This window comes from Camellia sinensis, chromosome 6 (assembly GCF_055761805.1).
Source record: "Camellia sinensis isolate YWXY chromosome 6, ASM5576180v1, whole genome shotgun sequence".
NCBI classification, from domain to species: domain Eukaryota; kingdom Viridiplantae; phylum Streptophyta; class Magnoliopsida; order Ericales; family Theaceae; genus Camellia; species Camellia sinensis.
In genome coordinates, this window is record NC_138966.1 from 73,992,976 (window position 1) to 74,018,727 (window position 25,752).

A 25,752-nucleotide genomic window follows, 5' to 3' on the forward strand; every position below is an offset into this window, starting at 1 on the left:
GGTGAATCGGTGAACCTCGCTACCTCGTCGGTGCAGATGGTGGTGGTGGTGGAGCTTTGAACTCGGTGAATCTGTGAGATTTGAAGGTGAGATTCAAAATAAGGGTTTTTAGAGAGGGTTGAGACAGGCGATGTGAGGATTCAATGTTGGTTTATGTCTGAAGGCCTAAGGGCTTACAAAAGCTTTATTCTGAAATTTAAAATAGGCGCGTGTGGCCTAGCGCATTTGGGGGCGTTTTTAAACGCCTTTAATTACAAAACTGTGTCGTTTTAATAAAAAAAATATGCGACGTTTTTAAAACGTCGTTAAATATTAACAAAAATGACGTTTTAAAAAACGTCGCTAAAAAAACGCCGCAAAAACCCTTATTTCTTGTAGTGAAAGGTCACCGGTTGAAGAGGTTGTCAATATTCCTAATCAAATTATTCAGTGGCTGAGATTAATTTATAAAAATCTAATGGTTTAAAATAGATGTGTATATGATGTGCACATCTTATTGAGGTGCACATCTTAACAGCTCCCTTCTATTAAATAGGTGACAAATATATTTTTGTTTTAGAAGAATAAGTTGTGGGAGACAAAAATATTTCGTCACTAATAAATTCTAATTGATTGCGTGACGAATATATTTTTCGTCTCATAAGGTTAAGTTGTGGAAGACAAAAATATTTCATCACCAATAGTAAATTCTTTGTTCTGGTATTGAAGGATACAAAAATATTTTATCACTAATCATTTTTCTTTATTAAAATGCCGTGATTTTGTGTTTCAAAACATTGAAATTGTGACCCCAAGAGATACACTCTGATGCTTATCACTCATTTTCATGTACAAGGGCCTTGAAGTCGTGACCCAAGAAAACACTTTCTACAAACCCTCATTTCTCTCTCACACTTGAGTCTACTCGTCTCTCATAAGTATTGAAGTCGTGACTCAAAAAGACACTCTGTAAATTATTTCTTCTATTTTGTGCAGCCTATCTCTTCTGTCTCACACTTAAGCCCTTCGTGCATGCCAACATTGAAGCTATTATCCAAGAAGGCACCTATGTAAACCCACTATTCTTTCTCACAGTGAAGGCCCCTCCTGCACGCAAGCACTTTTTCTCATTGTCTGAACCAACTCTACCCTTTCCGTCTAGAACACCCATTTCAAAAAAATCGAAGGTCAAAACCTCTCTCCAACAAAAAAAAAAAAAAAAAGAAGATAATTAATGTAGCTATTTTTTTTTTGTGAAAAAAAATACAGAGAAACAAATAATAAAAAATTTGTAATTTTCAAAATTAATAGAAAACATTACCTTGTTTAGTATGGAGTTTTCAATAATTAATTTTAAAAACTTGGTGATAAAATTTATTTTCGTTTTAGAATGTAACCCAAACATGACCAAATATTACTTTTGTTGTTTCTTTTAATTGTTTTCAAAACTATAGGAGACGAAAAAATAAATTTGTCAAAAAAAAAAAAGAGGCACCAAATTTTTTTCTTATTGGCGCCAATTATTTTAGCTCATTGGAGACGAACATTTTTGTCACAAAATTTAAAGTTTTTTGCGACAAAAGGAATTCGTCACCAATAAATTCCAAACTTATTAGACGATGTCGTTTCATTTTTTTATTTATTTGGTGACAAATATATTTTTTGTCTGAGAAGGATAAGTTATGGAAGACGAAAAAATTTCATCACCAATAAACCCTTCATGCTCGTTTTATCTTTCTGTTAATTAGGCGACAAATATATTTTTGTCTCGGAAGGATATGTTTTGGGAGACGAAAATATTCCGTTACTAATAAATTCTCCATGTGTCGTGTTGCATTTTGATTGATTGTGCGACGAATATATTTTCGTCTTATAAGGTTAAGTTAAAGGAAACGAAAATATTTCATCACCAATAAATTCTCCATCCCCACACAACATTGTTTTTGTATTTTTGTTGATTAGGCAACGAACATATGAGTTTGAGATGAAAATATTTTCTCACTAATTATTTCTCTTTATTAAAATGTCGTCAGAAACTAAGAGACGCTCTTACCTTAATCACTTACTTTCACACACAGACAAATACTAAAGTCGTGACCCGAAAAGACACCCTCTACAAATCCTCATTTCTGTCTCGCACTTGAGTCTCCTCTCTCACAAGTATTGAAGTTGTGACTCGAGAAAACAATCTCTATAAACCATCTCTTCTATTTCGCACTGAAGTTTCTCTATTCTCTCTCACATTTAAGCCGTTTGTGCATGCAAACATTGTTATCCAAGAAAACATTTTGTGCAAAACTACTATTCTTTCTCACAGTAAACCCCTCTCCACAAAAACAAAATAATAATAATAATAATTAAACAAAGAAACAAAATACAAGAAATCTAGGCTATTGTGACAAAATTTGGTGACTTAAAATTTAACCCAAAGATGACAAAATATTAATTTTGTCATTTGTTTTAATTTTTCTCAAACATATAGGAGACGAAAAAAAATTTCGTCTGCAAAATTCAGGCGCCAATTTCATTTGCATTGACGCAAATTATTTTAGCTCATTGGAGACGAACATTTTTGTCACAAAATATATATATTTTTTGCGACGAACGTAATTCGTCACCAATAAATTCCCTACCTATTAAACAATGTCGTTGCATATTTCCATTTATTAGGCAACAAATATATTTTTGTCTAGGAATGATAAGTTATGGAAGATGAAAATATTTCATCACCAATAAACACTCCATCATGCAAACGATGCCGTTTCATCTTTCTATTAAATGGGCGACGAATATATTTTTGTCTTGGAAGAATAAGTTGTGGAAGATGAAAATATTTTGTCACTAATAAATTCTGATTGATTGCGCGATGAATATATTTTTCGTCTTATAAGGTTATGCTGTGGAAGACAAAAATATTTCGTCACAAATAATAAATTCTTTGTTCTTGTATTTAAGGAGACAAAAATATTTTATCACTAATTATTTCTCTTTATTAAAATGCTATGGTTTTGTGTTTCAGAGCACTGAAACCGTCACCCCAAGAGACACACTCTGACCCTTATCACTCATTTTCATGTGCACGGACACTCAAGTTGCAACCCAAGAAGACACTTCCTAGAAACCCTCATTTCTCTCTCACACTTGAGCCTACTCCTCTCTCACAAGTATTGAAGTCATGAAGCAAGAAGACACTCTGTAAACCATTTCTTTTGTTTTCGCACTAAAGCCCCTCTCATATGTCTCACACTTAAGCCCTTCATGCATGCCAGTATTGAAGCTATTATCCAAAAAGGCACCCTATGCAAAACCGACTATTCTTTCTCATAGTGAAGGCGCCCCTTGCATAAGCACTTTTTCTCATTGTCTGAACCAATTCTACCCTTTCCGTCTAGAAGACTCATTTTAGAAAAATCGCAGGTCAAAACCCCTCTCCACAAAAAAAAAAAAAAAAAAAAAAAAAAAAAAAAAAAAAAATTGTGAGAAAAAAAACAGAGGAAAAATTAATAATCATTTTTTAATTTTCAAAATTAATAGAAAACATTACCTTGTTTAGTATTGAGTTTTCAATAATTAATTTTTAATTTTTAATCTATATTTTTTTAGTGAACATTTTTTAATATTATAATTTTTTTTTTTACTTTTTAAATCCCTTTAATTTAGATGAGGGCAAATGCAGCAATTGTCTCGGTACTTTGGTCCTTGTGTCATATAAATGGTATGTGCCATATCTATATCTATCTATCTATCTATCTATCTATCTATCTATCTATATGTCTATAGCTATCTATCTATCTATCTATCTATCTATCTATCCATCCATCCTATATATTAAGCAAAATGAGGTTTTTAACCCCAAGCCATGTGGGAGCTCCAATCTCCCAATCTAAATTTCTTGATTTTTTTATTTAAAAAAAAAAACCTTAGCATTTATTAACTTCTCTCAACCCCCAAGTCTTACCCTCATAATAACTCTTTAATGCATTAAGAACAAACATAAAAAATTCTTTGAAATCTAACACATGAATTCCTTGAAAAGTCTCAACACATATGATTATTATCTCTCATAATAGCACTTTAATGCATTAACAACAAGCATAAAAAAATTTTCTTGAAAAGTCCAACACATATGATTATTATCAAAATATTAAACTTTAATATAATATAATAATAAAAAAAAGACATTTAATTCCTTGAAAAGTCTAACACATATGATTATTATCAAAATATTAAACTTTAATATAATATAAAAAAGGAAAAAAAGAAGACATTTAAAAAAAAGAAAAAAAAAAGAAGACATTTAAAAATCGCAATTCACATATATAGATAATTGTAAACACAATCCGTGCATAGCACGGGTGATATGCTAATCTATACTATATATTAAGCAAAAGGGGGTTTTAACCCCCAAGGCTTGTGGGAGCTCCAATATATCAATCCTAATTTTCAAATTTTTTGATTTAAAAAAAAAAACCTCAGCATTTATTAATTTCTCCCAATCCCCACACCTTTTGGGAGATTTGGTCAAAACCCCCTCATAATTAAACTTTAATGCATTAAAAACTAGCATAAACAAAATTCTTTGAAAATTTCAACACATCTATCTATCTATATTATATTATCTATATCTATATCTATACTATATATTAAGCAAAAAAGGGATTTTTAACCCCCAAGGTCCGTGGGAGTTTCAATATCCGAATCTAAATTTTTTATATTTTTTATTAAAAAAAGAAAAACTCAATATTTATTGATTTGGTCAAAATCCCCTGATTAACATTTATTAACTTTTTTCAATCCACATGTTTTTCCACATGCCTGTATTTATTGATACAATCCCCTGATCAGCATTTGAAATCCCCTCATACAAATAATTATAGATACAATCCGTGTATAGTTACTGCAGTACCCTTTTTAACTTCTCTCATACACTATGCTCAGTGATAAGATTGTTAAATTATTTTTATGAAAAATCTTAAAAAACATAATTTATATATTAAAAAAAATCTAATACAAATATAAATATTTATAATTATTCCGTGTTAAGTAAAAGGAGGTTTTTAACTCCCAAGGTCTGTGGGAGCTTCAATATTCCAATCTAAATTTTCTAAATTTTTTATTTTTTATCCCATAATACATAAGTTTTAAATAATGATATATTCCATGATTTATCTATATACTATTATAATTTCAAAATATTGTCATTTCATTAAGGTTGAAAGTTGCAATTCCTTTTTTTCATTTTTTTTATTTTGTTTAATTTTTTGTTAATACGTGTTACAATATGATTGGTTTATAAATTAATTTTATATTCTGAAAACAAAATTTCAAATTTGGATTCTTACTTAAATTATGTTACTATAATTGGAATGAGATCAATATTCATTCCTTAAATTTTGAATCCTTTATTAAATTATAAAATAAAATTTCAAATGTGAATTCTTCTTCAAATTATATTACTACGATTAGAATTAGTTCAATATTTACATGTGTCATAATATTATTGGTCTAAATATAATTTGTGTTAAATACATGTGTTCAAATTATTAATCGCTATTATTTTTTTTTTTTAAATTTTATAAAAAAAAATTATATCCTTGAAAATTCCTTGAAAATTTCAACACATCTATCTATCTATATTATATTATCTATATCTATATCTATCTATCTATCTATATCTATACTATATATTAAGCAAAAAGGGATTTTTAACCCCCAAGGCCCGTGGGAGTTTCAATATCCGCATCTAAATTTTTTATATTTTTTATTAAAAAAAAAAGAAAAACTCAATATTTATTGATTTGGTCAAAATCCCCTGATCAACATTTATTAACTTTTTTCAATTCACATGTTTTTCCACATGCCTGCATTTATTGATACAATCTCCTGATCAGCGTTTGAAATCCCCTCATACAAATAATTATAGATACAATCCGTATATAGTTACTGCAGTACCCTTTTTAACTTCTCTCATACACTATGCTTAGTGATAAGATTGTTAAATTATTTTTATAAAAAATCTTAAAAAACATAATTTATATATTAAAAAAAATCTAATACAAATATAAATATTTATAATTATTCCGTGTTAAGCAAAAGGAGGTTTTTAACCCCCAAGGTCTGTGGGAGCTTCAATATTTCAATCTAAATTTTCTAAATTTTTTATTTTTTATCCCATAATACATAAGTTTTAAATAATGATATATTCCATGATTTATCTATATACTATTATGATTTCAAAATATTGTCATTTCATTAAGGTTGAAAGTTGCAATTCCTTTTTTTCATTTTTTTTTATTTTGTTTAATTTTTTGTTAATACGTGTTACAATATGATTGGTTTATAAATTAATTTTATATTCTGAAAACAAAATTTCAAATTTGGATCCTTACTTAAATTATGTTACTATAATTGGAATGAGATCAATATTCATTCCTTAAATTTTGAATCCTTTATTAAATTATAAAATAAAATTTCAAATGTGAATTCTTCTTCAAATTATATTACTACGATTAGAATTAGTTCAATATTTACATGTGTCATAATATTATTGGTCTAAATATAATTTGTGTTAAATACATGTGTTCAAATTATTAATCGCTATTATTTTTTTTTTTTAAATTTTATAAAAAAAAATTATATCCTTGAAAATTCCAACACATCTATCTATCTATATTATATTATCTATATCTATATCTATATCTATCTATCTATATCTATACTATATATTAAGCAAAAAGGGATTTTTAACCCCCAAGGCCCGTGGGAGTTTCAATATCCGAATCTAAATTTTTTATATTTTTTATTAAAAAAAAGAAAAACTCAACATTTATTGATTTGGTCAAAATCCCCAGATCAACATTTATTAACTTTTTTCAATCCACATGCTTTTCCACATGCCTGCATTTATTGATACAATCCCCTGATCAGCATTTGAAATCCCCTCATACAAATAATTATAGATACAATCCGTGTATAGTTACTGCAGTACCCTTTTTAACTTCTCTCATACACTATGCTTAGTGATAAGATTGTTAAATTATTTTTATAAAAAATCTTAAAAAACATAATTTATATATTAAAAAAAATCTAATACAAATATAAATATTTATAATTATTCCGTGTTAAGCAAAAGGAGGTTTTTAACCCCCAAGGTCTGTGGGAGTTTCAATATTCCAATCTAAATTTTCTAAATTTTTTATTTTTTATCCCATAATACATAAGTTTTAAATAATGATATATTCCATGATTTATCTATATACTATTATGATTTCAAAATATTGTCATTTCATTAAGGTTGAAAGTTGCAATTCCTTTTTTTCATTTTTTTTTATTTTGTTTAATTTTTTGTTAATACGTGTTACAATATGATTGGTTTATAAATTAATTTTATATTCTGAAAACAAAATTTCAAATTTGGATCCTTACTTAAATTATGTTACTATAATTGGAATGAGATCAATATTCATTCCTTAAATTTTGAATCCTTTATTAAATTATAAAATAAAATTTCAAATGTGAATTCTTCTTCAAATTATATTACTACGATTAGAATTAGTTCAATATTTACATGTGTCATAATATTATTGGTCTAAATATAATTTGTGTTAAATACATGTGTTCAAATTATTAATCGCTATTAATTTTTTTTTTTTTAAATTTTATAAAAAAAAATTATATCCTTGAAAATTCCTTGAAAATTCCAACACATCTATCTATCTATATTATATTATCTATATCTATATCTATATCTATATCTATCTATCTATATCTATACTATATGAGAGGGTAATTTTTGGTGAAAATTAGGCCGAGCTATGAGATGGACTTTATGGCCCAAAGTATGACGGATTGGGTAAAAAGGGCCGAGAAGTTGCTCCGGCCCAAGAGAGATAAATTACTTCGGTCAAAAGAGATGAAGTTACTTCGGCTCAGGAATTGTAAAGCTACTTCGGTTTGGACAACTTGGAGTTAGTTTGGTCTCCGAGTTAGTCCGGTCATGGCGTATTCTGGATAGATCGGTCCAGACCTTGCTACTCGGTAGCTCGGTCCCAACATATCATGGTTCATACATGGGAGAACCGAGATGAGGAGTAAAAGGAAGGGCCGAACTAAGGATAGTTCGGCCTACCTTGTGGCTCAGCTTAGCCAGTTTACTTCGGTCAAATGGTAGTTCAGCCTTGGTGAAAACCATCCCACTTGGTTTAAGCAGTTGGGGGGGGGGGGTGTAAAAAGATAAGCATTATCCTTTAGGAGTATGAATCCTAGGAGGACTCTGCATGGAGAAATAAAAGTCCTCATAGGATTGGGCCACTCGAAACCTATATAAAAGCTCACAAGCATCACCTTGGAGGAGGTAACATAACACAACATACAATTTTGCTTCCTGAATACATTGAGTTTTGTCTATTTGTCAAGTTTTCTGACTTAGGCATCGGAGAGGTTTCCGGCACACACCCGCCGGCTAGCTCACGTTTGTGTTTTCAGGTGACAAAGCGACGTCGTACGGAGGAGCGTGGACTTAGTCAACAGGATTATACGAGGAGAATTATTTTTTCCCCGTACAATTGGCGCCGTCTGTGGAAAAGCAGACAGAACAAAACCTCTTGGCTAAAGCCTCTCCCCTTTACAATCAATGGCACACATTGAAGAATTGCCGTAGTCCGCCGTCGACGGACTAACTCCAGAAGGAGGCGCAAGGCGAGAAGGATTACCCTCTGTCCCTCCCATGGCGGACTTGGAGTCCCAGCGACATAACTTCAGGAGGGATAATAGGGGAAGACGGACTCACAGCCCCCGTCAATCTCATTCACAAAGCCCTGACAGGCAAAGATGGAGGATTGACCCTCAAGCTCTGGAAGACCGCGTGAAAGAGCAAGATGAATTGATAAGAAAGATGGCGGCAGACATGGAGGCCTTGAAACGCCAGATGAAGAAAAGAGAAGTGGCGACAGGAGAGGGGCGCAAAAACAATACGCCCCCTCGCCACTCAGAAAATCGTAGTAGGAATACTACACCTTTACAAGGAGAGAGTAGAAGCCTCAGGACAGGCGATACTCAATCATGGTCTTCCAGAACTCGTTACTCCAGGTCTGAGAGGACGAAGTCTGAAAGATCATACACTGAAGGAAGCACATACTGGCCCTCTCATTCGCATCAAACTAGATCTAGACAGACGGAATTACCCAGATCATCCGACTTACGAACCGTGCTCGAAGAGAAAACACGATGCAAGGAGGATGCCAGGGTGCGGGATCCGCGCAGAGTTTCTGCCTTACAGCGGTTGGCTCTCGGACGCATGGAAGCGTCGAGGTTGGAATGCCAATACCGCGACCGGCCTACGAACCAACGGACAAAGCATTGGCAAGACTACAGACTTCGCCGTTTGTTCCAGCAATCGAAAACGCGCCCCTTCTATCAGGCTTCCTTCAATCGAAATTCACTATATATGAAGGGAAGACGGATCCCTACTCACACTTGAGCCACTTTCGCCAAGTCATGGCTGTATACAGGCGAAACGAGGCCTTAATGTGCATACTCTTCCCATCAAGTCTTGGCGACCTAGGCTTAACTTGGTTTGAGAAACTCCCAGAAGGCAGCATAGCCTCTTGGGCACAATTAGCAGAAGCCTTCGTGACAAGGTTCCGAACAAACACTAAAACCCCGGTGGAGATCGATCAGCTACTCTCCATCGACATGGGTGATAAAGAGACCCTAAGATCTTACAACAGTCGCTACTGGGAGACATTCAATCAAATTGGGGACTGCCCCACCAATCTCGCCATTGCACAATATAAAAGAGGCCTTCCAGTTAGGAACAGACTAAGGGACTCGATCACTATGACGCCACCCCTCACTATGGAGGCTCTGATGGAAAGAGTGCACCAGCACATCAGGGTAGAAGAGGATGGCGCACGTGCCAAAGCAAAATCTAGTGCGACTGCAGTGCCAGAAAAGAAAACCTCAGCAAAGGTCAATACAATGGATCGTCAGAACAAAAACGGACGTGGCAGACGAGATAACGGAGAAGACCCCGATAAGAGATGGTTGAGAATCCGCACTGCCATAACCACGGTGTTCAAGAAACCGATATATCGGATTCTGAGCGAGATAAGAGATGAGCCTTTTGTCAAGTGGCCAGCCAAGCTAGGAGAAACTCAAAAGGACTATGAAGAGAGATCACGGTGCACCTTCCACAAAGAAAAAGGGCACCGCACTGAGAATTGCACACCATTGAGACAACACTTGGAGGAATTGGTGGCAGCAGGCCACTTGGATAAGTACATCGAAGGAGGGACGCAACCAGCCCCCCAGGATCACAATAATCCCAACAGAATGCCAATTGACGCCCCGCCTCAAGGCGTTATCAATGTAATACATGGAGTCTTTGAACCTGAGCGTGTATGCAAACTCAGGGGATCAATCAAGAAGGCGGAGCACTTTAGAGAGGTATTAAGTGCCCAACCTACCATCAAGAAGGGAAGGACAGAGGCAACAAACGTCATGTCTTTTTCAGATAAGGACCTGGATCGAATATACTGTCCTCACAATGATGCTCTGGTCGTCACTCTCCGAGTCAAGGATTTTGACGTCAAGCGGATTCTGATTGACCAGGGTAGTTCATGTGAGATCATGTACTACGAAACATTCAAACAACTGAAGCTACAAGACAAAGACTTGGCGCCTGCCGTAACTCCCTTAATTGGATTCAACTCCATGCCAGAATGGCCCGTTGGCAAGATAATTCTTCCGGTCAGAGCAGGAAACGTAACAAAACAAGTGGAGTTCTGGGTATTGAAGGTCCCCTCCACTTACAACATCATCTTGGGCAGAACGTGGCTGCACGCCATGCGTTCAGTGGCGTCATCCTACCACCAGGTAATGCGGTTCCCCAACGACACCGGTATAATTGAAGAAGTCTACGGAGATCAGATCATGTCAAACAATGTTTCACCATGGTAAATGGCAGCCGCGCTGCCAAAGGATACGTTCATTCGGTGGAAGAACCTGAAAGCAATGAACTATTCGCGGACGTCGGCAAAGAGGCTGATCAAAAAGCGGTGGAAGACTTGGTGGAGGTAAAAATAGATGAGAAGAACCCGGATAAGTTCTTCTTGCTTGGCTCATCGTTGTCCAGCACTGAGAGATTAGAGGTCTTGGAATTCTTGAACTCTAACATCGAAGTGTTTGCCTGGACGCCCTACGACATGCCAGGCATTGATCCAAACTTCATCAGTCACCAACTCAATGTCCACCCATCCGCCAGACCAGTCATTCAGCGCACACGCAGATCGGCACTCCACCACGCCGAAATAGTGGCGGAAGAAGTAGGCAACCTGCTGGAGGCAGGAGCAATTAGAGAAGTGCACTACCCAAGATGGATCTCCAACACAGTCGTAGTGCCAAAGAAAAATGGCAAATGGCGAGTCTGCGTCGACTACAAAATAGTCAACAAGGCGTGCCCAAAAGACAGCTTTCCTCTACCGCGGATAGATCAACTAGTGGACCTAACGGCGGGGCACAACCGACTTAGCTTTCTGGATGCATACAGAGGCTATCACCAAATCGCCATGCATGAACTAGACCAGGAGGTCACATCTTTTACAACTCCAAGAGGATTATACAGTTACAAGGTCATGCCCTTTGGCCTAAAGAACGCAGGGGCAACATTCCAACGGATGGTCACTAAGATGTTTGAACCATTGTTAGGCAGAACAATGGAAGCTTACATCGACGACATGATGGTCAAAAGCAAGGATGAGAATGACCATCTTAAGGACCTAGGCGAGATGTTTGAGATCCTAAAGAAACACAAGTTGTGCCTCAATGCGTCCAAGTGTGCATTCAGAGTAGGATCTGGCAAATTCTTGGGCTTCCTCGTGACCAACCGAGGTATAGAGGCAGACCCCTCTCAAATCAAGGCAATCCAAGGTCTGGAGAGACCAAACTCAGTAAAAGAAGTGCAGCATCTCACCGGCATGGCAGCTGCACTCAACCGGTTCTTAAGCAGATCGTCAGATAGACTACGACCATTTTTTCATGCCTTAAAAGCCAAGTTTGAGTGGGATGAAGAATGCGACCGAGCTCTGGAAAGCTTGAAGGAGTATATGTCTTCCCCACCACTGCTTGTTACTCCAGTACCTGGTGAAGAACTCTTCTTATACCTGGCGGTCTCTCAACACGCAGTTAGCGCAGTGTTGGTTCGTGCAGAAGGAATCCAACACTTGCCTATCTATTATGTCGGCAAGACGCTGTTGGGAGCCGAAACAAGGTATTTGCCACTGGAAAAACTGGCATTGGCCTTGATGATGGCCTCCAGGAAATTGGCGCACTACTTTCACGCCCACACCATAGTCGTCGTCGCAGCTTTCCCACTAAAAGCTTTGTTTGAGAGGGCGAACTTTTCTGGGCGAATTTTGAAGTGGGCAGTAGAATTGAGACAATTCGACATCAAGTTCCAACCCAGGACCGCAATAAAAGCCCAATCTTTGGCAGACTTTGTCGCAGAGTTTACTCCTGGAAGTCATCATATCTGCCCAGTCGACCTAACTGACACAACCGAACTAGGGATGGAAGTTGATGCCGGAATAGCACAACCCCTAGTAGAAGGTACTCAGTCAAACTCCAAGGCAGACCAGACTAAGGACAACAAAGAGGAAACAAACAAAGGCTCACCAACAGTACAATCAGATGACGAAAGGCAGACAGCAAGCATGGACCTTGAAGAAAACACCATTCTTGACCCCACGACATCATCTGACCCCTCCACGTGCTGGAAATTGTTCGTTGGAGAGATGTGGAAGCTCTTTGTGGATGGAGCATCCAACCGGCATGGTGCAGGACTTGGCATAGTCCTCATCTCACCAGACGGCCTGGTTGTAGAGCAAGCAATCAACCTTGGCTTCCCAGCATCAAACAACGAAGCGGAGTATGAAGCGCTTCTCGCGGGACTCAAATCAGCATGTTACATGAAGGCCACCGAACTAATGGTTTACAGCGACTCACAGCTGGTGGTAAATCAAATTTCTGGCGACTATAAAGCGAAGGATGATTGGATGGCCAAATACCAAGAGTTGGTCAGAACAGAGATCAAGAAATTTGAAGTAGTAAGGATAGAGCAAATCGGCAGGGAGGAAAACAGCAGAGCAGACGAACTAGCAGGTTTCGCCTCCATGGCAGATACCTCCATACCCCATCCACAACTGATCGACTACCTACCTAGACCAAGCATAGAAGACCCCGAAGCGGAAGAAGTATGTTGCACAGAACTAGGCCCCTCTTGGATGGATCCCATCATCCTGTTCTTAAAAGACGACATCCTACCAGAAGAGAAAAAAGAAGCTAACAGAATAAGAGCGAAATCACAGCGATTTTGGCTCTCCCCATCCTTAGCATTATACAAGAAGTCATTCTCAGGACCCTACCTAAAGTGCGTACATCCCAGCAAAGTAGAAGCTTTCTTGTACGAGATACATGAAGCGGTGTGCGGAAGCCATCAAGGTGGAAGATCGCTAGCTTACAGGGCCATTTCACAAGGTTACTGGTGGACATACATGCAGGCAGACTCAGAGAAATATGTAAAGAAGTGTGAGAAATGCCAAAAATTCGCACACCAAATTCATCAACGAGCAAGAGAACTCCTACCATTGACCAGCCCATGGCCTTTCGCAATGTGGGGCTTGGACATAGTAGGACCACTTCCAACTGCACTCGGCAACAGGAAGTTCTTTATCACAGCAACAGACTACTTCACAAAGTGGGTGGAAGCAGAGGCATTGGCATCCATCAAAGAAAAAGATGTGAAGAAGTTCGTTTGGCAGAATATCATCACTCGGTTTGGCATACCAAAAGCCCTAATCTCAGACAATGGCACTCAGTTCGACGGCAGAATCTTCAGAAGCTTTTGTGAAGAATACAAGATAGAGTTCTACAATTCTACACCGGCATATCCTCAAGCAAATGGCCAAGCAGAAGCATCAAATAAAGTCGTCTTGGATGGACTTAAGAAAAGACTAGAGAAGGCAAAAGGCAAGTGGGCAGACGAACTTCCTCATGTTTTATGGGCTTACCGCACCACACCTCGACGATCAACAGGAGAGACACCATTCTCCTTAGCCTATGGAATAGAAGCAGTAATCCCACTGGAAGTTGGCCTCCCCACAATCCGAAGCGAAAATTTTGATCCAGACTTAAATGAAGAAGCCATAGCATTGGAACTCGATCTTGCAGAAGAAAGAAGAGAAAGGGCACTGGTTCACATTGCTTCATACCAACGAGAGTTAATTAAAAAATACAACAAAAGGGTACATCCAAGACAATTCAAGATCGGCGATTGGGTATTGCGCAAAGTAATGGGAAACACCTTGGTACCAGGAGATGGCAAGTTAGGGTCAAACTGGGAAGGTCCTTACAAAGTGGTTGGGTTAGCAGGCAAAGGGGCATACCACCTAGAAGACAAGGACGACAAAGCAATCCTTAGGCCATGGAACACGGCCAATCTCAAGTTGTTTTATTTTTAACTTTTTTTCTTGCAAACATGTAATTTCTTATTTTTTCTCAATAAAAATCAATTCTTTTTCAGCATGAGTTGTTCTTTGTAAAAGATAGTTTTAGTAAAGATAGGAATATTCCAAGTTAGCTGGAAAAAACTAACTTAGAGGTTGGCTGGAATAAACCAACTCTTAGCACTCTTCAGCCGAAGTATGGGGATGGCTGAAGAGTGGTTGGCTGGAATAAACCAACACCCTTCCTAAGCCCAGGATAAGGATCCAGGCTGCAGGACGTTTGGTCGGAATAACCAAACATTGTTCTAAGTTAGCTGGAAAAAACTGACTTAGAGGTTGACTGGAATAAACCAACACCCTTCCTAAGCCCAGGATAAGGATCCAGGCTGCAGGACGTTTGGTCGGAATAACCAAACATTGTTCTAAGTTAGCTGGAAAAAACTAACTTAGAGGTTGGCTGGAATAAACCAACTCCTGTACACTTCAGCCGAAGTATGAGTATGGCCGAAGTGGTTGGCTGGAATAAACCAACACCATTCCTAAGCCCAGGATAAGGATCCAGGCTGCAGGACGTTTGGTCGGAATAACCAAACAATGTTCTAAGTTAGCTGGAAAAAACTAACTTAGAGGTTGGCTGGAATAAACCAACTCCTGTACACTTCAGCCGATGTATGAGTATGGCTGAAGAGTGGCTGGCTGGAATAAACCAACTCTTAGTACTCTTCAGCCGAAGTATGAGAATGACTGAAGAGTGGTTGGCTGGAATAAACCAACTCTTAGTACTCTTCAGCCGAAGTATGAGTATGGCTGAAGAGTGGTTGGCTGGAATAAACCAACTCTTAATACTCTTCAGCCGAAGTATGAGTATGGCTGAAAAGTGGTTGGCTGGAATAAACCAACTCTTAGTACTCTTCAGCCGAAGTATGAGTATGGCTGAAGAATGGTTGGCTGGAATAAACCAACTCTTAGTACTCTTCAGCCGAAGTAAGGGTATGGCTGAAAAGTGGTTGGCTGGAATAAACCAACTCTTTGTACTCTTCAGCCGAAGTATGAGTATGGCTGAAGAGTGGTTGGCTGGAATAAACCAACTCTTAGTACTTTTCAGCCGAAGTAAGGGTATGGCTGAAGAGTGGTTGGCTGGAATAAACCAACTCTTTGTACTCCTCAGCCGAGGTATGAGTACGGCTGAAGAGTGGTTGGCTGGAATAAACTAACTCTTGGTACTCATCAGCCGAAGTATGGGTATGGCTGAAGAGTGGTTGGCTACAAAACCAACTCATCGTACTCCTCAGCCGAAGTAATTATGACGGCTAAGGAGTGGTTGGCTGATAAGCATAGTTTAACCATTTAAAACCGGAATAGCAGTTGGAACAAAAGAAGACATTACAAGTGCAAGCACACATCAAAACTGGAATAAGAGTCGAACAAAATTTTCATTCATTGAAAAACAATTACAAAGGGGCGTAGCCCGGTTACAAAGACAAAAGGTAACAAAAAAGAGAAAAAGTGCAAAATCAAGAAAAAAGATCTTCAATTTCGGCGTCAAAGGCAGCGTCGGCATCAACTTGAAGACCGGTTTCAGGTGGAAGGACGTTTTCAGTCGCAAGAGTGGTTTCGGTCGGAACCACGGTTTCACCTGGTTGTTCAATAGTTAGATCTTCCACCATGGGCTCCGACCGAACTACCTGATCTACATTCGCAACCGGAGTATCCTCAGGGACAGAGTCTTCATCAGAGTCTGAGCCCTCAAGAAACTGCTGTTGCATGGCATTTGCATATTCCATGAGGGAGTTCGGTATGAAGTAGGCCGGAGGGTTGAAAACCTCGGTCTGAGGATCATGACCGAGCTTCTCAACGGCTCCCCTCCAGCCACACTTAAAGAACAGCTCCTTGGCGGCCTCACACTGTTTGACATATACATCTTCTGCCTTCTTGAAGCCTCTCTTTTCGGCCTCTTTTGCGCTCTCCTTCGCCTGGGATATTTTGGCATCTTTCTTCTTTTCAAGCTTTACCAGCTCGCGCAGGTATTTGTCCTTCAAAGCAATGGCAGCCTTCTGTTTTTCAGATTCGGCCGAACTAACCAGTCCGGTCAGTCTGCCGATCTCACCTCGTAGCTCGGCCATTTCCTTTCTGGCCTCCTCCAGCTCGGTCGCTTTTGCCTCAGCTTCTGCCGCGGCTTGCCTGGTTACTTTCCTAATCTCCAGCACTTTCCTATGAGTGATTTGGTTTTTCTGAATGGCCTGACAAAGCAAAGATTTCCCTTTAGCCGAAGTAGAAGTTGAAAAAAGAAAGTAGACAGAAAAACGACCGAAGTTACTTACCTGAATCATGGACTTTGTCGAAAATCGGATGGCCTTCAGTTCGGTGTTTAACTGTTTTTGGTGGTACTCCATGTCTTTGGGCAGACACACACTCTTGGCCAGATTGAAGGCCAACAGATGGTATTTCTCAGCAACAACCGAGTCTGTATCTCGGATGTCTCGGTCGTTGAAAGTAAGTTTTGGTGCCCAGCTGCCAATAGTTCGGTCAGAAGGCTCCGGTTGGGGGCTTGGTGATAAGCTCAGCGGAAGAGCAGGTTCTTCTTCATCAACCAAAACTTGTTCGGTTTCGGCAGTTCGGGCACGCTTGGTTCGGCGGGAAGAGGACGGCTGTTGAGAAGGGAGGGCCACAACAGCAGGCTGCGATTGGCTGGGTGGCGTTACTTCGGGCCTGGTTGTCTCGGTCAAAAGCGCCCTGACTCTGTTCTTTTTTTCCATCTCTTCTTCAGCTGTAAGTGGGACTAGTCTAATCTCGGGCAAGGAAGGGTCCGGTTCTGGGGCGTCTTCAAGAAGGAAGTTAGTTACTCTGGCTTTCCGGCGACCACTATATCGATAGGTCGGCTCGAATTGCAGCAATTTGGCCCAGCTACGTTCAGGATATCGTAGTGCGGCTCGCAAAGTTGCAAGGTTTGGATAACTGTATAGAGAGTGAAGGTGGGCAAAATCTGCGAGAAAAGACAACTGTTAGTCCGGCTGAAACATTAAAAAGCCAAAGTAAAAAATGCAAGGAAGAAGACCGAAGTTAAATTACCGGGCTCTCCTTTTTTCCAATTTATAGGTCGGCCAGGAATTTGGGCTTGAAAATCCTCAAAGTTCCCAGAGACCCAGAAAAAATCGTCGTCGTTTAAGTCTTTGTCCGGTGTATATTTTATTATCTTCTCTCGGCAGCGACGTATTCTAAGGTAATAAATCCATCCATCCTCTTTTGAGCCAATGGAATATTGATGGAAGATTTCGGCCAGGCCGAGGTTTAGTCCGGCTTGACGGTTCAGTTCGGCAATTCCCATAATGATGCGGCAGGAGTTAGTAGAGAGTTGGGTTGGGCATAGTCTGGTTTGCCTAAGGAACTCGCAAATCAATGGCTGGACTGGGAACCGTAGTCCGGTCTCTATAATGGATAAAAGGGTGAAGGGGACGAAGCCTTCATTGTCCCAGGGAATGACGTCTTTTTCGGCCAAGACCAGATGGACGTCATCAGGTATTTGGTAGTCTTTCCTGAATTCGGCTAGGCCGCCCGAAGTATTTACTAGGTATCTATACTTCCCCATCTATCGTATAATTTAAGAATAAGTTATTTCGGTGCAAATATTGTGCTCAGTAGCTCGGTTGAGCGCACGCAGGAGTGCCTGGGCAACCTAAGTCTGCAAAGTAGAAAACACGGGTTAAGCACAGATCATTGGACCGTGCTACAAATTAAAAGCGAGGTAAAAAAGTCCTACTTCGGCTTTATGGACGGGTTCTATCTCGGTTCAGCAAAACGCTTGGTAGCTCAGTTTGAGCAAGGTTCTTATTAGCCAAATCTTGGCAGGCATCTCGGCATATTGGCTTTGGAAACAATTTTGTTAGACCGGTTCATCGTCTAGGGGCAGCTTTCTGAGTTCGGTCTAAAAAACTAAGAAAGCTGGTTCAGCCCCAAAGGCCTAAATCGGTTGAACTAGGAGTTTTGTTATTTCGGTTGAGCCTCTAGGGGCAGCTTTCTGAGTTTGGTTTAGAAACTAGGAAAGCTGGCTTAGCCCCAAAGGCTTAGCTCGGTTGAAGACCGAGGTTCCTTATTTAATAAAATCAAACTTTGTTCGATGGGTTGATCTCGGCTAGAGTTATTCAGGAGTTTATAACCTACTGAAACTACTGATTTCTGGAGTTCTAGTTCTGTTATTATCTAAAGTGATCTACCTATATAGGACAAACAGTATCCTAGTTCGGTTGCTACATGATTTTGGATCCAAGACTAGTTTTCTACAGAATAGTTCATACACGCATGAGTTCTACTAATTTTTTCATGAAAGTACAGAAGCGAAGAACATGTTTTGCACAAATACAGTAAACCAAATGCATAGAGCAGATATGAAAGCAAAAACAGGGAAGGAAAATAGATTTGCTTACCAAGATTGAAGAAAAGAGGACTAGAGATGGAAACAGTAACGGCAAATGAACACGAGCTTGGTAGTTGGAAAAGCAGAGGCACAAAGAGAGAAGATGAATAGAATAGGTGAATGATCCAAAGATGAAAGGGCTGTTTTGTGAAAAGGGAGAGAGGGAAAAAAAAGCGGGAACTGTTCAAAATTTTCGTGGTACGAGGGCGGCGTGATAGCTGCTCACAGCCTATCAGAGCCTGCCACGTGTCATTGGAAAGTGAAGCGTTACAATCAGTGATTGAAGAGACGTTTTGACCAGACAAGCGGAACCCGGAGTAAAGCAAGCTCGGCTAGAGAGGCTAAAACGATTTTTTAGTTCGGCTGGAAAGGCTTAAAAACGTTAGCTCGGCTGGTCACTTGGTAATCCCAATCATGCTGTGCAGATGGAATTAAGGGGCAATTGAGAGGGTAATTTTTGGTGAAAATTGGGCCGAGCTATGAGATGGACTTTATGGCCCAAAGTATGACGGACTGGGTAAAAAGGGCCGAGAAGTTGCTCCGGCCCAAGAGAGATAAATTACTTCGGTCAAAAGAGATGAAGTTACTTCGGCTCAGGAATTGTAAAGCTACTTCGGTTTGGACAACTTGGAGTTAGTCCGGTCTCCGAGTTAGTCCGGTCATGGCGTATTCTGGATAGATCGGTCCAGACCTTGCTACTCGGTAGCTCGGTCCCAACATATCATGGTTCATACATGGGAGAACCGAGATGAGGAGTAAAAGGAAGGACCGAACTAAGGATAGTTCGGCCTACCTTGTGGCTCAGCTTAGCCAGTTTACTTCGGTCAAATGGTAGTTCAGCCATGGTGAAAACCATCCCACTTGGTTTAAGCAGTTGGGGGGGGGGTTGCAAAAGGATAAGCATTATCCTTTAGGAGTATGAATCCTAGGAGGACTCTGCATGGAGAAATAAAAGTCCTACTAGGATTGGGCCACTCGAAACCTATATAAAAGCTCACAAGCATCACCTTGGAGGAGGTAACATAACACAACATACAATTTTGCTTCCTGAATATATTTTGTTTTGTCTATTTGTCAAGTTTTCTGACTTAGGCATCGGAGAGGTTTCCGGCACACACCCGCCGGCTAGCTCACGTTTGTGTTTTCAGGTGACAAAGCGACGTCGTACGGAGGAGCGTGAACTTAGTCAACAGGATTATACGAGGAGAATTATTTCTTCCCCGTACACTATATATTAAGCAAAAAGGGATTTTTAACCCCCAAGGCCCGTGGGAGTTTCAATATCTGAATCTAAATTTTTTATATTTTTTATTAAAAAAAAGAAAAACTCAACATTTATTGATTTGGTCAAAATCCCCTGATCAACATTTATTAACTTTTTTCAATCCACATGCTTTTTCACATGCCTGCATTTATTGATGCAATCCCCTGATCAGCATTTGAAATCCCCTCATACAAATAATTATAGATACAATCCGTGTATAGTTACTGCAGTATCCTTTTTAACTTCTCTCATACACTATGCTTAGTGATAAGATTGTTAAATTATTTTTATAAAAAATCTTAAAAAACATAATTTATATATTAAAAAAAATCTAATACAAATATAAATATTTATAATTATTCCGTGTTAAGCAAAAGGAGGTTTTTAACCCCCAAGGTCTGTGGGAGCTTCAATATTCCAATCTAAATTTTCTAAATTTTTTATTTTTTATCCCATAATACATAAGTTTTAAATAATGATATATTCCATGATTTATCTATATACTATTATGATTTCAAAATATTGTCATTTCATTAAGGTTGAAAGTTGCAATTCCTTTTTTTCATTTTTTTTTATTTTGTTTAATTTTTTGTTAATACGTGTTACAATATGATTGGTTTATAAATTAATTTATATTCTGAAAACAAAATTTCAAATTTGGATCCTTACTTAAATTATGTTACTATAATTGGAATGAGATCAATATTCATTCCTTAAATTTTGAATCCTATATTAAATTATAAAATAAAATTTCAAATGTGAATTCTTCTTCAAATTATATTACTACGATTAGAATTAGTTCAATATTTACATGTGTCATAATATTATTGGTCTAAATATAATTTGTGTTGAATACATGTGTTCAAATTATTAATCGCTATTATTTTTTTTTTGTTTTAAATTTTATAAAAAAAAATTATATCTTTCTAAATTATAAGGACTTGAACAATAATATTTTTTAATATAATTTTTTTTTAAAAAAAAAGAACAAAACATAAATTTTTTAGTATTTACTAAACATGGTGAATTTTATTAGATTTTTTTTTTATTTATCTAAATTATCAATTAAAGAAATTAAAATAAAGAATAAAGAAATATTTGGCTCAAATTGTTAAAAAGTTACTTTTGTTAAAATAAATTAGAAAGAAACCTTAATTTTTCTTTTTTTTTTTTTTATTAAAAGTGATAGTTCGTTAAACTTTTTTATTTTTTAAAAAAAGAAAAGGGTTATAGGTGATAATTTATTATTCATCTAAAATTATTTTCAGATTAAATAAAAATACCATATTAAATTTCCTTGTTACCTTTTTTTTTTTATTCAAATACTTTTATTTTGTAAGAAATTTGTTTTTATTCTATTTAATATTTTATTGTAATTTTAAATTAAAAAGAATTTTTAAAAAATCATATTTAAATTATATATGCCATTATAAAAAGTAAATTTTTTTAACATCAACTTAGTGGTAGTTTTGAAAGCTGAGAAGTTGAAAGGCTGAGAAGTTGATATGCTAAAGTAAATTTTCCCGAATGGATAAAGTTTAATATTTTTTTAATCTGACTTTTCGAGGATATAGATGTAGACTTTCAAAAAGTTTAAACTTTATATAGATAGAGTTGTAAACTTTAAACTTTATTAAAATCTTTGCATACGTAAAGATTTTATTTTAATATTTTAATATCCTCTAAGTTGAAAGGCTGATAAAGTTTAAACTTTATATAGATAGAGTTGTAAACCTTAAGCACACCGAGGCAACTGTACAGGAAGTTGAAAGACTGAGAAGAAAATGCAGTCGGTTCAAAAAATGAAATCAAATGAAATTGAAAGCTGAGAAGTTGGGCCATTGTAGACCAAAAAAAACTTCATCACAATCAATACATATCTAGAGGTTGAGAAGTTGAAAGGTTGTATCTTCAACACCATCTGCTCTTCCTCTGGTGTGCTTACAGTTGCAACCCACGGCTGAGGGATCGGCTGCATTCTTCCACAAAGGGACTCTCACGGTACAAATCTTCAACACCATCAAACTTCCTCTGCTCTTCCACAATCTGCTTACAGTGCTATCCACAAGCTTTTCTCTTCTTTTTTTAATTATAACTGAATGAGTTACTTTTGTGATTTGTCCAAAATATACACCACCAATATCATAATAAATACCCCAGCAAAAGATAATGCTTAAAACAACTTTACCTGCTGTGTTCTATCACCATGAATGGTAGTAGCAGGAAACCCTTAGTAGCGAGAAACTCCTACTTGGGTTGGTGGCACTTGTCTTCCTCTCACATCAGACCATTCCCAACTACTTATGACTCATTTGCATCCACTTTTAACTATCTATTGGTTCTGCCTCCTTTTAAGTAGTAATACAATGTTTTTAGTATCGTTTCTTTCATATGGTCTCTTATGTCATGGTCTCTCCCGTCCACAACAAACCATGCATTGTTTTTGCCACTGTTCAGTTCATTTGCAACAAAATGCTACCAAAAAAATATTTCAAAGCCAAAGTCCCCTGGCACATAATGGCATTCCCATAGGACCAAAGTGCCATTCCCTATTGGCCCTTAATGCCATTTCTCGTTGGCCCATGGTGTCACATTTTCTTTCAATCCATAGATGCATTCCATTAGCAAGATGTCTTATTTCTTGCATCATTTTCTTATGATTGCATGATACTAATTTTGTGCACATATCCTATTTGTCATTTAGAGGAAGATTGACTTACCACCATTTGCACAATGTTCATTTCGTGCCTCATGTGTTTGCATATTGCTCATTCTCTGCACACTTACATGTTTGCAAGATGTTTGATTCGTCTTCTCCCAAAATTTCATTGAGAGGGTGTCATTATCATGATCCATTTTTACATGATGTGTCATTTCGTGCATTTTTCAGCAAAGTCGCACTACCAATAATTTAGTATGGCTGCATACTTGGTGAATTTGCATAATGTGTCATTTTGTGCAAACTTAAACAACCATTTTCCGGCAATAATTTAATTTCTGAGTTCAAGTTTGACACTTCAACAATTTCATGATCCAACTTGGCGTGGGGGGTGGGGGGTTTGTGTGTGTGAGCGTCGAAGATAAAAACACATTGAAGATAGAATCTCATGATTTATGGTTGCATAATTTGTGGCTTGATTTTATCTCCAATCGCTAGTCTAGAATTATAAAAATTGTGGAAAATGATAGCGATTCACCCTATATATATGGGCGTTATTGATGTAAACAAATCATTCAAGAGTAAATAGAAGAAGAGCTTGCAGTGACTCTGTTATTTTCTTCTCTTTCCAAACCAAACCAAACCAAGCCAAGCCTTAGGTAATGACTACAAAATAAAAAATGATGAAAAAATATAGAGAAAAATTAGAAAATTACCATGGAAGACGACAAAAGGTAGAGAACATGTGGTTGTTAGTGTACAAGTCAAAGTGAAGATAAATAATTCCATGGCTTGGCTTGTAATTAATTTGCTCTATGATAAGTAAATGGTAAAAACAAAAATCATCCATATCACTCTAGCCATATTTCAATGATTTAGAGCCTATATGACATATCCACTTGTTGAGATTGTTGTTGCTTTATGCTTTATGTATAGAAATATATAATTATCTTTTCTTTACATCTAATGTTCAATTATGCGTATCCACCAAAAAAATGTTCAATTATGCTTTATAGTTGGGCAAAATGGACGCTACAAAAAAGCAATTGACCAAACCAAGTACCGCAACTAAGAAGGTAACAAACTATGAGAAACAAAGAATGAAGAATATTAATAAAAACCGTGAGAGAATGAATGCTCTAGGAGTGAAGAATATAACAACTTGTTTGAAGGCTACGGTTCAACATAAGAAATTGAGGAAGGAAAAACAAATACCAATTGAGGAAAATGATGATGATTATCGACCGTCAGAGGCTGAAGATGGCAATGACACTGAAACCTATGATTCGTTTGAGCATGAGGTACTATACATTTATGCATTGTGAAATATATTCTTTCTTGTTACTTTCAATTCATACACACATAGACATGTATATCTTTGTACATATATTCATATTTTATTATGTTATTCAGCTGTTAGAGATACCATCGAGAGCCCGTTCACAATCTCATCATGAGGCATTGACCCACGCATTAGAAGAGGGGGATACCTCTTCACGTCCTGAGGTGACTAGCAATCCGCCACCACCTCTCAATGTGGAGCCTCAACTTGAGGTGACTGCTGGTAATACTATTGGTAAGACACACTCTTTATTTACATTGATTTGAGATCTTAATTAAATTTGTTCACATACTATTTCAATATTATGGCTTCACAATATCAGCTGCTAAGCGTGCTCGTGGCCCGACTCGAGGCAAAGAGGTTCAAGGCCTTGTTGATAAAGATGGAAAGCTTAGCGTGCCTATCCCTCCAGAATTTCGTGCACCGGTAGGGGACTATGCCTCAAAACTAGCCTCAAAGATTGGTGTAGAAGTGTGAACTCGTTTACCAAATCCAAGTGTTCGTAGGTGGAAGTATGTTGATGCCTCCGTTAAGGAGGCGATGTTTCAACGCTTGAATGTAAGTTCGTTGTCTACTTATAGGAGATTTTACTCATTTTTATAATAGGTTAGAAATCTTAATTATTTATTGTAATTATTTTATTTTTTATAAGAATTATCTATGACTTATCTATTTTTTGCAGGATCAATTTGATTTACAAGGAGACCCTGTTGATATAGAGAAGGCAATGAACACAAAATTTGGTCGGAGATTGAGTAACCATACCTATAGGCTGCACAAACAATTCATGGAGCTGAAGGAGGCTAAAGGGGAGGAGTATGCAAGAAACCACCCACCAAAGAATGTCGATCCTACCAAGTGGATAGATCTTATTGATAAAAAGTGGAACACTAAAGAATTTCTGGTAACATTTTAATCTTTTTTATTATATTAGCGAAGAAAGAATTTGATTAGAATAGGGAGAGATTCTAAAACAACTAGAAAGAACACAATCAATTTGCTGTGAAATTCCATATGTATTCTTTTCCCTTTATCTTCTAGGCATGTAAGTGGAACATAATAAAAACCAAATAAGTGGAAAAATGAGAAAGGGAAACTATTAAACATGGATTGGAAGGCTCGCATAATAGGAGATTAATTTATGGTTCCTTAAAGTGCATCTTTCACATCATAGAATAAAGAACTAAGATTTCAGTTTCTATGATTGTATTAATTTTCTGTTTGTTCTTGGGTTTGGTTTGAAGTTTCATGATAATGGTAAGCAACTAGCTAAGTAACTAATATAGGGTATTGAGACAGAACTTTAGATTTGATAGAGTTGCGGAAGAAAGAAAGGGTTATGAGTTTGGTATCAGTAATTGTTGCATATCTTGTGAAATGTAAATGGATTTTTTCACAATCTATCTTGCCCATGCTTATATGCCCCCTATTTGTGAACGGTGTAAATTACTCGTTTTTCTTTTTTCACCTAGAAAAACCATCTTATGATGAAATCTCAACAAGTCCTCTAATCTATTTTTCACAGAATTGAATGAAACTAGTGAATAATTTGAAATATCTTTTAAGTTGAAATGATATACAGGAAAATGATAGAGA

General features: G+C 37.4%; 1 protein-coding gene across 3 annotated transcripts; it reads left to right on the forward strand.

Annotated features, from left to right (window-relative positions):
• Positions 1 to 23,636: 23,636 nt before the first annotated feature.
• Positions 23,637 to 25,724, forward strand: LOC145792700 (uncharacterized). Of its 3 annotated transcripts, XM_082873993.1 has the most exons (5): positions 23,637 to 24,115; positions 24,228 to 24,320; positions 24,369 to 24,390; positions 24,479 to 24,714; positions 24,839 to 25,724. In XM_082873993.1, exons 1-4 carry the CDS (start codon positions 23,840 to 23,842, stop codon positions 24,631 to 24,633), a joined length of 546 nt encoding a protein of 181 aa, XP_082730119.1. In that variant the 5' UTR covers positions 23,637 to 23,839; the 3' UTR covers positions 24,634 to 24,714; positions 24,839 to 25,724. The 3 variants fall into 3 exon arrangements, with proteins under 3 accessions (XP_082730119.1, XP_082730118.1, XP_082730117.1); XM_082873992.1 differs by having other exon boundaries at positions 24,228 to 24,378; XM_082873991.1 differs by having other exon boundaries at positions 24,228 to 24,390; positions 24,839 to 25,717.
• The last annotated feature ends 28 nt before the right edge of the window (positions 25,725 to 25,752 follow it).